This window comes from Scatophagus argus, chromosome 14 (genome assembly GCF_020382885.2).
Source record: "Scatophagus argus isolate fScaArg1 chromosome 14, fScaArg1.pri, whole genome shotgun sequence".
Classification (NCBI taxonomy): Eukaryota; Metazoa; Chordata; class Actinopteri; family Scatophagidae; genus Scatophagus; species Scatophagus argus.
In genome coordinates, this window is record NC_058506.1 from 22,493,478 (window position 1) to 22,508,060 (window position 14,583).

Here is a 14,583-nt window from a genome sequence, read left to right on the forward strand (position 1 = left end):
GAGAGAGAGAGAGAACTTTGACCTGTTGAAGTCATCGTCAGAGTTTTACTGAATGTCTTTGATGTTGGGAGGCGTGTTTGTATTTTGACACTCAAAAATTTAAGTGAATGAAAGAAATGAAAGTTGCAGTAAACGTCTGACTGTACAGGGGAAGTTGATGTGTTTGCTTCTGATCTAAAACAGCTTGTTTTCCAGGGTTTTCCTTCTATCAACTTGAAGCTGACCTAAGAGATGATGAGCAGTGACAAACATGGCGCCATCTTCTGGTCACCGGTCGGTGTCACACTCACAGGAAGGAGTTCAGACTGGACCAGCGACAGGAACAAACTGGATCACATGACTGACAGGATGAAAGCCGATAGGACAGCAGTCCAACTGATTATTCAACACTGAGTTTGTCTGAGTTCCACCAATCAGATTTCAGCAACTTTGTTTTTTTTTTTTTTATTTGACTTTTTAAGTCAAAACGCTCTGAAACATGGATCACCTGTTCAGGTGAGTGTCCCAGCCTGGCTCAGGACCACCAAGTCACTCATCCAGGACTTGGACCGGTGGACGACTCTTTAAGAAGACCGTTCCTGACATCATTTACAACAGGTTAACCGGTTGCTTTGGGCTCTTGAACGCCTCTGGCAGCATAAATACCACCTGGTCCAGTTGCCAGTCCTGCGCTCCCAGTCAACTTTTTCAGCTGAGGATCACCCTGGATCAGATCAGTCTTACTGACTGAACAGGAGGTCCAGAATATTTTTGTTACTGTTGTTTCATTCTGTTTTTTATTGTTTCACTTGCAGTTAGTTAAAGAACCTCCAGCCACACATCCGTCTTCTGGTTTCTGCCCAGAGGACGTAGAGCCATGTCTTCTGTCAGACCACACAGCTCTTATTTTTAACACTCCACTCCCTGCTTCTTCTCCTTTAAATCCTCACCACATCATTTATCCTGCTGACTCTGCAGCCACATTCAGGAATTGTTTTATCCCCAAAAAATCTGGACCTCGGTCGTTCTCTGTTCACTCTGGGCCACAGTGAGGATCACAAAACTAAAAACAAACAAATGGTTCAGTGATCACGCCGGATCTCTGAAACAACAGAACAGAGACAGAAAAATCTACGGTTTTTACAGCAAAGAACACCTGACGATCATCACACCTGCAGACCTGAGAGTCTCGTTTTCATTCAAACTGGCTGAGCATCTGTAAGAATTTATTCCTTAATCACTGAAGCCAGTTGGAGAAGTTCGCACTGTGCTGTGCTGAACCCTCAACACTCGGACAGCTGTTGTCATGGATACGGGCAGTGTGGTGTACACTCTCACCTCAGGTCTCGGCACCGAATCTGCGTCACGGTCAAACCTCGTCCCCTCCTCCTGCCTGCCCCCTGCTGGCTGCCTGAGGCTGCTGCAGTGCGTCCTCCTCCGTCTCTCTGAGCTCGGTCCTGGTCGTGGGCGCAGTCCGTTCAGTCCTCTTCCTCTCTGTCCTCAGACACGCTGCTGAGGAGTCGCCAGCCCAGTAAAACGATACTGAAATATCTGAAAATCATTAGTCAAGAATGTGAAAATTATTCAGTCCTTTAATGAGTTTAAGCTGGAGTCCGTTTGAGTGTGTGAGCTGCAGACTGAAGCAGCTTTATTGATCCTTCAGTGATTTATTACTGATCAATGAATCAGTCTGTCTGATGTCTCTTTACCTCACACACACACACACACACACACACACACACCACTTTATTTAATCAGCTTTACTGCAACACACACACACACACACACACACACCACAGTAAGAAATGGAAAAAAACTCAAAAAGACCTTTCTGTGTGTGTGTGTGTGTGTGTGTGTGTTGGACTCGGTTCACTTCCTGTCAGAGAGGGAGAGAGCGAGGGGAGGGAGGGTGAATGGCAGAGAGACAGATTGAAAACAGACGCTCTCTCTCTCCCACTGTGAGTCAGTCTGTTGGTTTCCATTCGCCGTCCGTCTGGAATGAACTCAGACTGAAGGGAAGCAGAAGAAGAAGAAGAAGAAGAAGAAGAAGAGGAGGAGGAGAGGAGGAGAGGAAAAGCTACACAGACACAGAGAAAGACGAAGAAGGAGACGAAGAGGGACGAGAAGACGAACAGCAGCCTCAGAAGGTTTGAACAAACTAAATGTCTCAAATGCTGCAGTAAAACTATCAGTACCACACAGTACTGTGTACAAATACCCTGTTGGGAGGCACTGCATTATCAGTGTTATTTCAATTAAAGTACACAAGAATTACCAGTTAACATGTGAAGTAAAAGAGTACCAGCTGGGAGTGGATTCTTCACTGTGTGATGTGGAGCCGACTGAACTTCTTCTCGTGTACTTTTATACTTCATGTTTGTGGACTTTTGTTAGTTGTTGTACTTTCAGAAATTGTTAGTGGAGTTTGATGTTCCTCAGTGTTTTCAGTTTTGAGATGATCTCTCACTCTGATCAGAATTACCTAATCAATCACTTTGTTATTGTTGTTGGAGCCAACAGTTCAATCACAATACAAGAATAATCAATACTAATCAGGACTGATCAGGATTGATTTTTCTTTCTCTCTGTGTTTGTCATCATCTCCAGAGTATAAAGACTGAAGACAAACATGAAACATAAATATTGATTATGACACCCGTTTGACGCTGACTTCTTTAATTCTGTTTTTAGTTTTCTTCATCTTCACAGTCAGCTAATATGTGGAATATGTGCTTTTATTGTGAAACATCTGCAGGAAGTGACTGTGACTTTGAATCAAATGCTGAAATGATTTGATTTGCGGCTGACTGAGTTTCACTTTTATGATTAATGTGGCCTTTGATTAAAATCTTGTGTTTCTGTCTGAAGGTCCGACATCAGACGGTGATTGACAGCCGTCAGTCATCTGATCTGAACCAGTCAGGAGCCTTCAGGAACATGCAGGTGTGACAGACAGGTGAGAGTGACGTCAGAGCTCGACTGATCATGTGATTCTTGTCACGATGCAGCAGAAGCAGAGATCTTCCCTACGTGTTACCCACAATGCACCTCTGCTTCTGCCAGCTGGCTGGCAGGTTCAGGAGAAGTTGGAGGCTGCCGTTGGCTGGATGTGTTTGTGTTCGAGGTTCGTCATCGGGACCAGACATCACAGGTTTGCAGGCTGCGGTCTCTCCGTGCTACACACTAAGCGAGCCAAACTCTCCTCCTGGTGGAGTGTGGAGGACCATTTCAGGGGTCTCTCAGGGTCCTCTGGACTCTGCAGACTCTTCAGCAAAGAAGACTCTGCTGTCTGCATGGGTTTCCTCCTTATTTAGCTGTGACTGAGACGGTTCTCAGCCTCATGATTCTGGAGAAACACAGCTGATTGTCGAGGGATTCGCAGATCGTCTGGTGACCTGCAAATGAGCCTCAACAATCGACTATCTTTCTCCAGAATCACTTAATGGTGTGTTTACAGACAGCACAAGATGGCTGCTGCTTGTTACGCCTTTGAGCGCAGTCGTGCTGAGCTCTGCGTCCCGGGGCAGATGGGTCCTGGCCACAACAGGATCTCTGTGATGCTGGGTCCCAGGAAGCCGAAACTGCATCTTAAACTCCTTTTTTTCTGAAATCCACAATCGACCCCTCAGTTAGACAGATAGATGCTTTATTGATCCCGAGGGAAATTCAAGCGTTCGACTGGCCCTGAGCAGCAGGTTGTTATCAGTGCTCTGCTCTGCAAGCTTGCCGATTTCCTCCTGATATGAACTTTTGTCGCTGTTTGTTTGTACACATTACATGCCTGTTAGCCACACACTCACTGCTCCTCTTCTGACATTTTACCTGCAAGCTCACTGTGTGTACCTTCACATTACATGTTAACCTCCACCTCTGAACACAACAGGTTGACTCCTGAATGTAATATACACAGAACAGACAAAAGTATTGGGCCAGCTGCCCATCACACCAACAGGGACTTTAATGGCGTCTCATTGTAAACACACAGACAGCTTTGCAGCTCTAACAGCTTCCACTCTTCTGTGAAGGCTTTCCACAACATGTTGGAGTGTTTCTGTGGGAATTTGTGCCCATTCATGCAGTAGAGCATTTGTGAGGTCACACACTGATGTTGGACCAAAAGGCCTGGCTCACAATCTCCGTTCCAGTTCATCCCAAAGGTGTTGGATGGGGTTGAGGTCAGGGCTCTGTGTGGGCCAGTCAAGTTCTTCCACACCAAACTCATCCAACCATGTCTTTATGGAGCTTTGCTTTGTGCACTGGGGCACAGTCATGCTGGAATAGAAAAGGGCCTTCAACAAACTGTTGCCACAAAGTTGGAAGCATAGCATTGTCCAAAATGTCTTGGTGTGCTGAAGCATTAAGATTTCCCTTCACTGGAAGTCAGGGGCCGAGCCCAAACCCTGAAGAAGAGGCCCATAAAGAGATGTGTCCCAATACTTTTGTCTATATGGTATACATGCGGCTAATGATAGCAAGCTAGTGACACACGATGCCTCCTTGACTTCTCCAATTACATCACCAGCTGGCAGTGACATCATCAGTGACATCGTTGAGGACTGACCTCAGAGCAGTTTTAACAGAAGCTGAGGCAGCTGCAGTGCTGTGAGTGGCTGAAAACTGTGATGAGCTGAATTTAAAGTCGTGCTGGAAAGTCTCTGCTCGGCTGCCCACAGGAAATACTTTCCAGTTTATTTTCTTCTTCGGTGGTCGACTCACATTCTTCCCCTTCCGCAGGATCAATGAGACCTCTGATTGGCTGACATCCCCAAGGACACATTCTGATTGGAGAACTGGACTTCTTTTTTCTCTGGAAGAAGAAGAAAAAAACCCTCCAAAATCCCCCTGTGAAAACACACACACACACACACACACACACACACACACAAACACACACTCACACACACACACACAGACACACACACACACACACACACACACACACACACACACAAACACACACACACACACACACACTCACACACTCACACACACTCACACACTCACACACACTCACACACACACACACACAAACACACACACACACACACACACTCACACACTCACACACACTCACACACTCACACACACTCACACACACACACACACAAACACACACACACACACACACACACACACACACACACACACACACACTCACACACTCACACACACTCACACACACACACACACACTCACACACTCACACACACTCACACACTCACACACACTCACACACACACACACACACACTCACACACACACACACACTCACACACACACACACACACACACACACACACACACACGCGCTCAGAGGAATGTGTTCAGGTCTGTTTGAACCATCGCAGCTCAAATGATTTAACAGACGCTCCGACTGTGTGTGACTGATTTCACAGTTCCTCATCTCTCTTCCCTCTTCAGAGCATCGTGAACATGTCCTGACTTTTAGCTCTGCACCCTTCATTTCCCACAATGCACCTGGAATAATGTTTTTCATAAACTTACAGACACGTCTATTAATTATTTTACCTGAGCCTGAACATTTGTGATCCCTTTGATTAGTCAGCCATCACAGTCACTCCATGCATCCAAGTTGATCAGAGACCGAATGCAGCATCAGATGCTTTTCATGCAGAGACCTCAGCACCTGTGATCGGTTTTAGCCTCAGTGTGCGTAAAACCTGACCTGTGCTCAGGTGTTCACTGATGCTGCTCTTCAGAATGACTCAACTGTCTTTTCCAACATCCCGTCTGATTGATTAGCGAGTACTGAGCAGCATCGCAGACGAAGGCTCGACCGCGGAGGCATCTCGCCCGTTGCTGGTTAAATGTTTAATTTGAAATCCCTCCTCTCCTGTGTTGCCATTGGTCAGGCTCGTCGGCCAATGATGGCGTCCATCAGAAGACGAACGGGAAGTCTGAATGTGCTGCACTTCCTGCTGGGTGAGTTACAACATTAAAACATCTGCCTCTCTGTCTTTCTGTCTGTCCATCGGTCCATCGGTCTGTCTCTCTTACTGTCTGCCTGTCTCTCTGTCTTCAGGTGTGTTCCTGGTTCGTCCTGAAGGGGGCGTTTGTCTGGAGCTGATGCCTTCATCCTCTGAGGTTCTGCTCAGCTCAAACTCCAACTACACTGTGGTCAGTGAACACCTGTCTGTCTCCACAGGTGCCTGTCCTGTCTGTCACTGCAGGCTTGTTCAGGTGCCTGTCTGTCTCTGCAGGTGTGCTCGGGGTGGAGTCAGGTGACATGGCGGTTACCGCAGGACTCTTTGGTGGATGGGGTTGTGGTGGAGGATCAGGGATCCAGCAGCATCCTGCAGCTCTCTAACGCCACCTGGAGGAATTCTGGGAGATACACATGTGAGGAGGCATCGTCCTATCAGACCAGAGACATCGACATCTTCATACCTGGTCAAGGTAACCAGATTCATCATACACTGATCATATTCTGGGAGACCTGCATCCCTGATGTTTCTGTCATACCTGTCCCTCCCTCAGGTCCGGAGGAATGGTTTGTCTCACTGGGTCCAGGTGTTGTGATGAAGGAGGCAGAGGAAGATACCATCCCCTGCGTGGTGTCCGACCCGCAGCTGAACGTCTCGCTGTACGAACGTCCGGGCAGGACGCCGGTTACTGGGACGACATACGAGCCGGGGCGGGGCTTCACAGGTCGTCTGAATGACACATCGTACGTGTGCTTGGCCACCCGTGGTCACGAGGAGAGAGAGTCTCAGGTGTACTACGTCTTCAGCATCGTAGGTGAGGAGATCTGATTCCATAATGGAGGCTGCACTTTAAGGATGATTTGGTTCTATGAAGCAAAACAGCTCTCTGTGCCACTGAAAGGAGCTGGTAGTCTGGACCTGGTAGTCTGGACCTGGTAGTCTGGACCTGGTCCAGATCCACCCTGTGTGGGGATTCTGGCACCAAAATATACACAACTGAAGACAAAACAGACAGCATTAGCATTGAGTGTGACCTTCATTTGATTAGATCAAACTCATTATGTTCCTGTCTGTCTGCTTATCTCTGGGTGTCTCTCTCTCCACCTGTCTGTCTCTCAGTTCCTAAGGTGATGGAGGTGGATCTGACAGTGTCCAGCAGTGTGTTGAAGCAGGGGGAGGTTCTGACTGTAAACTGCACTGTCAAAGACACCGAGATGGTCTTCTTCTCCTGGGACTTCCCCCGCAGACAGGTTCCTGTCTGTCTCTCCCCGTCTCCCTGTCTGTCTGAACAGTGATGTCATCAAACTTGTTTCATAGGTTCTCGCTAAAAAGTTTTTTTCATTTTGTTTCTTCAGAAATTTGAGCCTCTGACAGACTTTCTGCCCAATCGGATCCGCTCCTTCATCAACATCTCCACGGCAACGGTGGCAGATTCTGGTAGGTCACAGAGGAAAACAATCTGCTGCCTGACAGACCGCACTGAGGGAGCCAGAGTCTTAGCACAGTTTGCTGTTCATATCAATAACCCACCTGGGAAACAATAAAGCAATCACATCAGCTGCTGTGGTGATTTTGACTCAGGTGTTCTGATTGTTTGGGTGTTGGGTAACCGTAGTGATGGGGATGTGTGTGTGTGTTTCTTATAGGTGTGTATGTGTGTGAGGTGCAGGAGACAACGCAGGAACAAACTGTGAAGAAAAACATCACAGTGACAGTACTGGGTAAGTACACACACACACACACACACACACACACACACAGGTAAACACACAGACAGGTAAGCTGTCTCCCTCCCTCTCTCTCTCTCTCTCTCTCTGCAGATCGAGGTTACATCTACCTGTGGCCTTCAAGTGAGACCAACATGTCGTCTCTCCTGCATCACACGGTGGAGTTCAGTGTGGAGGTCGATGCCCACCCTGTCCCCACTGTCCTCTGGACTAAAGACAACCAGACCATCTCCACTGAAACCACCTCTGTCACCACCACACACCTGACAGGAAGCAGGTAGGTCGGAAGTCGTTGTAGACTTAAAAAAACTTGATGTTATATCTTCGGTGTTCAAAGAGAAACTGTCTGTCTGTCCATCTGTCCGTCTGTCAACCCAGTGAATGATTAATTGATTGATTGCAGGTACGTGAGCACACTGACTCTGGTTCGAGTCCAGATGGATCAAACAGGAAGTTACACAGCGACTGCTTCCAATGAAGACGACGTTCAGGAGGTTGTCTTCAGCCTGGAGGTCCAAGGTCAGATGGACAGAGAGAGAGTGAGAGAGAGAGAGACAGGATGCTTGACAGACAGGCAGCTCACTGTGTGTGTGTGTGTGTGTGTGTGTGTGTGTGCATGTGCGCTCATGCAGCTCCACCCAGGATCACATCTCTGTCGGAGGTTGGCAGTAAGGCGGTGCTGTGTGTCAGCGAAGGAGCGCCGCCCCCATCTGTCACCTGGTACACCTGTCACAGTTCACACAGGTAAACACAGATACACACACACACACACACACACACACACAAACAGCAGTAACAGTACAGATGTTGTCATGGTGACCATGTTTGTCTCCTGTAGGTGCAGTAATTTGACTGGCGGCTGGGTGAGCCTATCAGCAGCCTCTGAGGCTGTGCAGGAGAACATCACGGAGGTGGAGGAGAGAGGAGTCACCCAGGTAACCAGTGATGTCATCAGAGTGATGTCATCAGAGTGAGAGAATCGTGATGCTGAATGATAGCTGTGTGTGTGTCTCACCTGTGCAGGTACGCAGTGTGTTGACTCTGCAGAGTCTCGTCTCTCTGTCAGCTGTTCGCTGTGAGGCCAAAAACTCAATAGGACGACGAGCCAGAGACCTGCGAATACTGTCCAACTGTACGTACTAATACTGCAGTACTACTACTGCTGCTGCACAATACTGTAATATTGGCTTAACATGGTACTGGCATAATAATACTACTGTAACACACCTTAGCAGTACAACCTATTGTCTGTCTGTCTGTCTGTCTGTCTGTCTCTCCGCCTGTCTGTCTGTCTCTCTGCCTGTCTCCAGCTCTCCTTTCTCAGGTTGCAGTGTTGGCAGCAGTTCTCGTTCTGGTAGTCATCGCCGTCATCTTCCTCATCGTCCTCATCCTCCTCTGGAGAAAAGTCAGTATTCTTTGCAGTACTGTTATTAACTGCGGTTTCAGTGGTGTAGTAGCATAGCGGCAGAACTGCAGTACTGTGTATTTTCCAGCATCTCTCTGACATGAGGATGCAGTATTTGCTGGAGTTCTCGTTGTCTCTTCCTCTTTGTTAGAAACCTCAGTATGAAGTTCGATGGAAGGTGATCGAGTCGGTAAGTCCTGACGGACAGCAGTACACCTACCTCAACCCCGCCCACCTGCCCTACAACTCCACCTGGGAAGTACCACGAGAGAATATAGTACTCGGTAATACTTTGAGAACACACAGTGCCAGACAATACACTGAGAGAAGTCATGATGTCAGATGTGAAAACATTTAAATGTTCTCAGTCTCTGTCTGTCTGTCTGTCTGTCCACCTGTCTGTCTGTCTGTCTCTGTCTCCAGGTCAGGTGCTGGGTTCAGGTGCTTTTGGTCGTGTCGTCGAGGCAACAGTCTCTGGTCTGCTTCATTCTCATTCTACAACTAAGGTGGCCATCAAGATGGTCAAATGTACGTACCCATCTGTCTGTCTGTCTGTCCATCTGTCTGTCTGCTTGTCTTGCTGCCTGTCTATCTGTCTGTCTGCCTGCTCGTATGTCCGTCTGTCTTTCACTGTACTTCTTTGAAACACCAAAGTGACTCTGTGATGTTTTCAAAGTCGTTTAAGTTAGTTGATTGGTTAGTAATGTTTTCATGTGTGTGTTTGTGTGTGTATCTGTGTATGTGTGTGTGTTCAGCCAGCAGCGGTGCAGTTCAGTCTCTGATGTCGGAGTTAAAGGTTTTGGTTCATCTCGGTCCTCACCTGAACGTCGTCAACCTGCTGGGAGCCTGCACAAGAGGAGGTGTGCACTCAAATCTTGACTTAATCTTAGTCTGATTCTAAATTAATCCTAATCTAAACCTGATTTAAGCCTGGCCAATTTATAGTCTAATTCTAAATTAATCTTGAGTTAATCCTGAATCATTCCTAGTCTTCTGTCAGTGTGATGTCAGCACATTTTACTCTTTCAAAATAAAAGCACTCCCTGATTTTGACCCAAATGGCTCTTACAGCCTTCATATCAGTTATATAAATATGTTCATGCGTTAATGATTCATCTGGAAACCATCCATCCATTTTCTTATCCGTCAGGGTCACAGGGGGGCTGGAGCCTATCCCAGCTGACCATGGGTGAGAGGCAGGTTCACCCTGGTTCACCCAATCGCTGACACACAAAGACAGACAACCACACATTCTCACACACTAGGGCAGTGTAGAACAGCCAATTAGCCTAATGTGCATGTTTTTGGTGTTGTGGGAGGAAGCCAGAGAAAACCTGCGCAGGTACAGGGAGAAGATGCAAACTCCCAGACCGGATCCAGGTTCAAACCTGGAACCCTCTGGCTGTGAGGCGACAGTGCTAACCAGTGCACCACCGTGACGTCATTGTGGCCTGAGGGGGCAGAAACAACACACCTGACCTCAGACCAGGTGTACAGAGTACAGGGTTATTCCACTTGGAGAAATCTCAAATGGGATTAAATGCTTGTATAATAAATGGAAGGAATCTCTGTCTGTCTGTCTGTCCAGGTCCTGTCTATCTGATCACTGAGTTCTGTCGTCATGGAGACCTGGTGACCTATCTGGAGAGGAACAAACACACCTTCTTACACAGCGACACACACACCAAAAGGTCCACACACACGCGTGCAACATGAAGTGTTACATGTTACTGGATAGTTACGTTTCACACAGAAAAACTGGATAGCCAATCAAAGAGAACAGATGAAGCACATGCGCTGAATCACTGAGCAGCTGGCGGCTGCAGCGCCCGCTGGACGCTCTGCCTGAGGTGGTTTCTGTGGCACATGTCAGACTGGTCTGCCATCGCCGCCGTCGTGTGCTCTCTGCTGGTGATCTGGTGCTTTTGGTCTTTGTTGATTTGGTTGGGTGTGATTGTGTCAGTCATCATGTATGTGTTGGGAAGCCTCAGCTGCGGGGTCGTGATCCTGTCCACACCTGTGATCACGTGATGTCCCTCTGTGTGTCCCCCGTCCTGCAGTGACAGCGATGGAGGCTACATGGACATGAATAAGGAGGAGAGCGTCCAGTATGTCGCCATGAAGGAGCTCAGCTACGCCGACATCGAACCTGCAGTGTACGAGACGCCGTACACGCCGCCAGGTGACTTTTCCAAATATTGACTTCATATGTCACATTGGGCTTTGCTTCTTTATTGGTATTCTTCACAGTCAACATTACTCAGTAGCTCATTATTAAAACATTTAATTTATCAGCAGTATATTAAATGTAGTCATAAATATGTTTATACACAGCTGTAGATTCAAAATTCACAAGTCCTTATTATGACTTACTGTGTCTTATTGAGGTATGACCTGCATGACCTGTTGTCCGTCTGTCTGCCTGCCTGCCTGCCTGCCTGTCTGTCTGCCTGCCTGTCGGTCTCAGTGACCCATGTTGTTGTTCTTTTTCAGACCAGCAGGAGGCGTCTCTCCTCCTCAGTGATTCTCCTCTCCTGACTCTCCACGACCTCCTCAGCTTCTCCTTCCAGGTTGCTCAGGCCATGAACTTCCTCTCCACCCGAAACGTACGATCACTGATCAATAATCACCGATCAATACATCATTCGTACATGACAGACACAGCACCGTTACCTTCGGGTTCTTAATGAATTCGGTTGTTTCCAGAGATGTGGTTAAATGTCCTGCTAAATCTTGCGTGTCCCACAGTGTGTCCACAGGGACCTGGCAGCGAGGAACGTCCTGGTCTGTGAAGGGAAGCTGGTGAAGGTCTGTGACTTTGGTTTGGCCAGAGATCTGACCAAGGATCGGGACTACATCGCCAGAGGAAACGTCAGTTCATTTCACCTAAGAAACAGGTCTAATTTCAGCTTATGGGCTGAAAAACTGTGAACTGATCCTTTTTATCCTCTTTTTTAATTTTAGAGCTTCCTGCCAGTGAAGTGGATGTCCCCAGAGAGTATTTTCCAGAACATTTACAGCTGTCAGAGTGACGTCTGGTCCTACGGAGTCTTACTGTGGGAGATCTTCTCTCTGGGTAACCCAGTCCAAACCAGTACACGTCTGCACCCAGCATTCCAAACCAGTATCAGTGCAGTATTTTGTGTGTTTTGGCCCAGGTGGGAGGCCATACCCCGACCTCCCCATGACCCAGGAGTTTTACTCTGCTCTGAAGAGAGGATACAGGATGAGTCGACCGGAACACGCTCCTCACAACATGTATGACACACGTGTACGGAGTCATTCGGACACTCCGTATCTCCACATTTCACATTTTCACATTTAATGAAATCAGTGTGTAACATTTTGTCTTCAAACATGTCCAACTGTCTCCAGTTTTGATCTGATGAAGCAGTGCTGGGAGGAAGAACCTCAGTCCAGACCTTCTTTCTCCTCACTGGTCGTCTCCGTGTCCGACATGTTGCCTGATGACTACAAAAAGGTACAACATCACTTTATTATCTTTAAAACTTTCTTTCAGTTTGATTTAACGACTCTGATGGATGAGAATGAATTCTGCAGTCAGTAACTGTTGTTGTTGTTGTTGTTGTTGTTGTGTCAGTGTTACGTCCAGCTGAATGAGAACTTCCTGAAAGGTGAAAATCCAGCAGTTGTTCGATCCAGACTGAGTCCAACCCAAGCTGTTGGAGATCAGACTGATGGACAGACAGACACAAATGGTCAGAATCACGGCCATCACGCAGGAGATCAATATAGACCAATGTATTGATTGTTGTACTGAGCAAAAACATCAACTCACCCTCCATGTCGTTTACAGGAAGCCCTACGCCTCAGGTGAGCGTTCACCTCGTGGAGGCGGGGCCAGAGGAGGCGGGTCCCTCCCACGGCACATACATCATCCCCATCACTGACATCACCATAGAAACCAGTGGTGACGCTGCGCTGGACGCAGGCAGGTACAAACACCAAACAATCTGAAAGCCCATCACTGACTCACTACGTATCAGACTTGACATGTTGTTCAGGTGACCTGTGGACTCAAACACAAAGCTGTGAAAACCACATTTCCCATGATGTCCAGCAGTGAGTCATGTGACTGTGAGTCGGGTTCAGCCAGCAGAGTTTCAGCTTGTTTCTCGTGTTTTAATTTAAAATGCTTTGAACCCATTTCCCAAGTCAACAAACAAATACACAAGCAAACAAACTGTCGCAGGTTGTTGATTCGCTTCAGAGTTCAAAGTGAATGAAGTCACTAAAAGTGAAATGGAATGCGGCCTTTTTGTTTTGTGAAAGTAATATTAATGATGATGATGATGACGATGATGATCTCGCTCCTCTGCAGCCCTCAGCTCTCTGATTCTCAGGATGAAGCACAGGAAGTGACGTCATCAGAGGACAGACAGGAAGCAGAGGAACGTCCTGAGGAGGAGAGCTGCCTGTGAAGGGTTCAGCTGCCTGCTGGGTCCTCCTGCCAGTCAGAGCGTAGGGCTGCAGCGCCCTCCATTCCCTCCAGCAGGTCGTCTATAATCAGGGCTTAGTTTACCCACAACGTTGACTGTAAGGTTGCCAAAGGAAATATATTTTTGTTTTAAATATTTTTTAGATGTTTGTTTCATTATTCCTGTTGAAATGGAACAGAACTAACAGAAGTAACTTTATAATACTGAGCTTTATATTCTTCATATACTCACATTATTCAGAAGTGTCTGTATTATATCTGAATTATTATCTGCTTTGTGTTTATTCAAGCTGCTCGGAACCAGTCAGAACTGAATCTCCTTATCCAAATAAATTTCAGAATAAAATCAAGCAGATGTTTGTTTGTTTTTCATCAAGCTGCACTTTTAATGTGTTTTCACAGCTTTACTAACTTTGTTTATCATGAAATGTTTTCACTGTTCACCTCTGAGCAAAACTACTGAATATCGTGTTTACGTGTTTGCTCATTTGTATGTTTATTAGTTTATTTAATTTTTGTCTTCTTGATGTGGTGAACAACAATAAACGTATCGAGAGAAAAAATAAAATAGAAAGAAGTCCAAAAGCAGAGAAACACGAAGGAAAAATAGAAAAATCTACAATAAAAGTACGAAAATATTAAAACGATATGTCTGTTCTAACGTGAAACAACAGTTGCAGGCATGTGGAAAAGTTTGCAGTATGAAGTGTGAAGAATATATTCAACACACAGAATGGATGATCCACTTTAATGTGTCTACAGGGGGCAAGACCGAGTCTCAGTCGGGTTTCTGGTCTTGTCCAGACAGGAAGAAACTTTTTGTTCAGCATGAGCCTCCTGCTGGAGGTGGGGGGGGGGGGGGGGGGGGGGGGGGGGGTCTCAACAGGTCTGAGTCCTGGTCCAGGTCTTGGAGGAGACCTGGATGAAGCCTGGAGCAGTCGTAGAGGAGTACAGACTCTACAGTATCAGCATGCCAGAGGGTGATGGGGGAGGTTTGAAGACAAAACCAAATTCTCCTCCTGCAGACTAACGTCTGTCTTCACTAACAAACGGAGGAGGGCAGTGAAC

General features: G+C 47.0%; 1 protein-coding gene across 3 annotated transcripts; it reads left to right on the plus strand.

Moving 5' to 3' along the window:
* Positions 1-1,894: 1,894 nt before the first annotated feature.
* On the plus strand, positions 1,895-13,865 carry LOC124070538 (platelet-derived growth factor receptor beta-like). Of its 3 annotated transcripts, XM_046410520.1 has the most exons (29): positions 1,897-2,126; positions 2,848-2,935; positions 3,043-3,130; positions 5,853-5,922; positions 6,023-6,117; positions 6,201-6,396; positions 6,478-6,738; positions 7,044-7,174; positions 7,280-7,361; positions 7,571-7,645; positions 7,745-7,928; positions 8,055-8,170; positions 8,284-8,395; positions 8,490-8,586; positions 8,675-8,783; positions 8,962-9,056; positions 9,208-9,340; positions 9,480-9,584; positions 9,812-9,916; positions 10,645-10,747; positions 11,117-11,238; positions 11,550-11,662; positions 11,805-11,927; positions 12,021-12,132; positions 12,215-12,314; positions 12,432-12,537; positions 12,658-12,775; positions 12,874-13,012; positions 13,399-13,865. In XM_046410520.1, the coding sequence occupies exons 4-29, from the start codon at positions 5,865-5,867 to the stop codon at positions 13,496-13,498; spliced, it is 3,090 nt and encodes a 1,029-aa protein (XP_046266476.1). In that variant the 5' UTR covers positions 1,897-2,126; positions 2,848-2,935; positions 3,043-3,130; positions 5,853-5,864; the 3' UTR covers positions 13,499-13,865. The 3 variants fall into 3 exon arrangements, with proteins under 3 accessions (XP_046266477.1, XP_046266476.1, XP_046266475.1); XM_046410521.1 differs by lacking the exon at positions 3,043-3,130 and having other exon boundaries at positions 1,895-2,126; positions 12,874-13,008; XM_046410519.1 differs by lacking the exon at positions 3,043-3,130.
* The last annotated feature ends 718 nt before the right edge of the window (positions 13,866-14,583 follow it).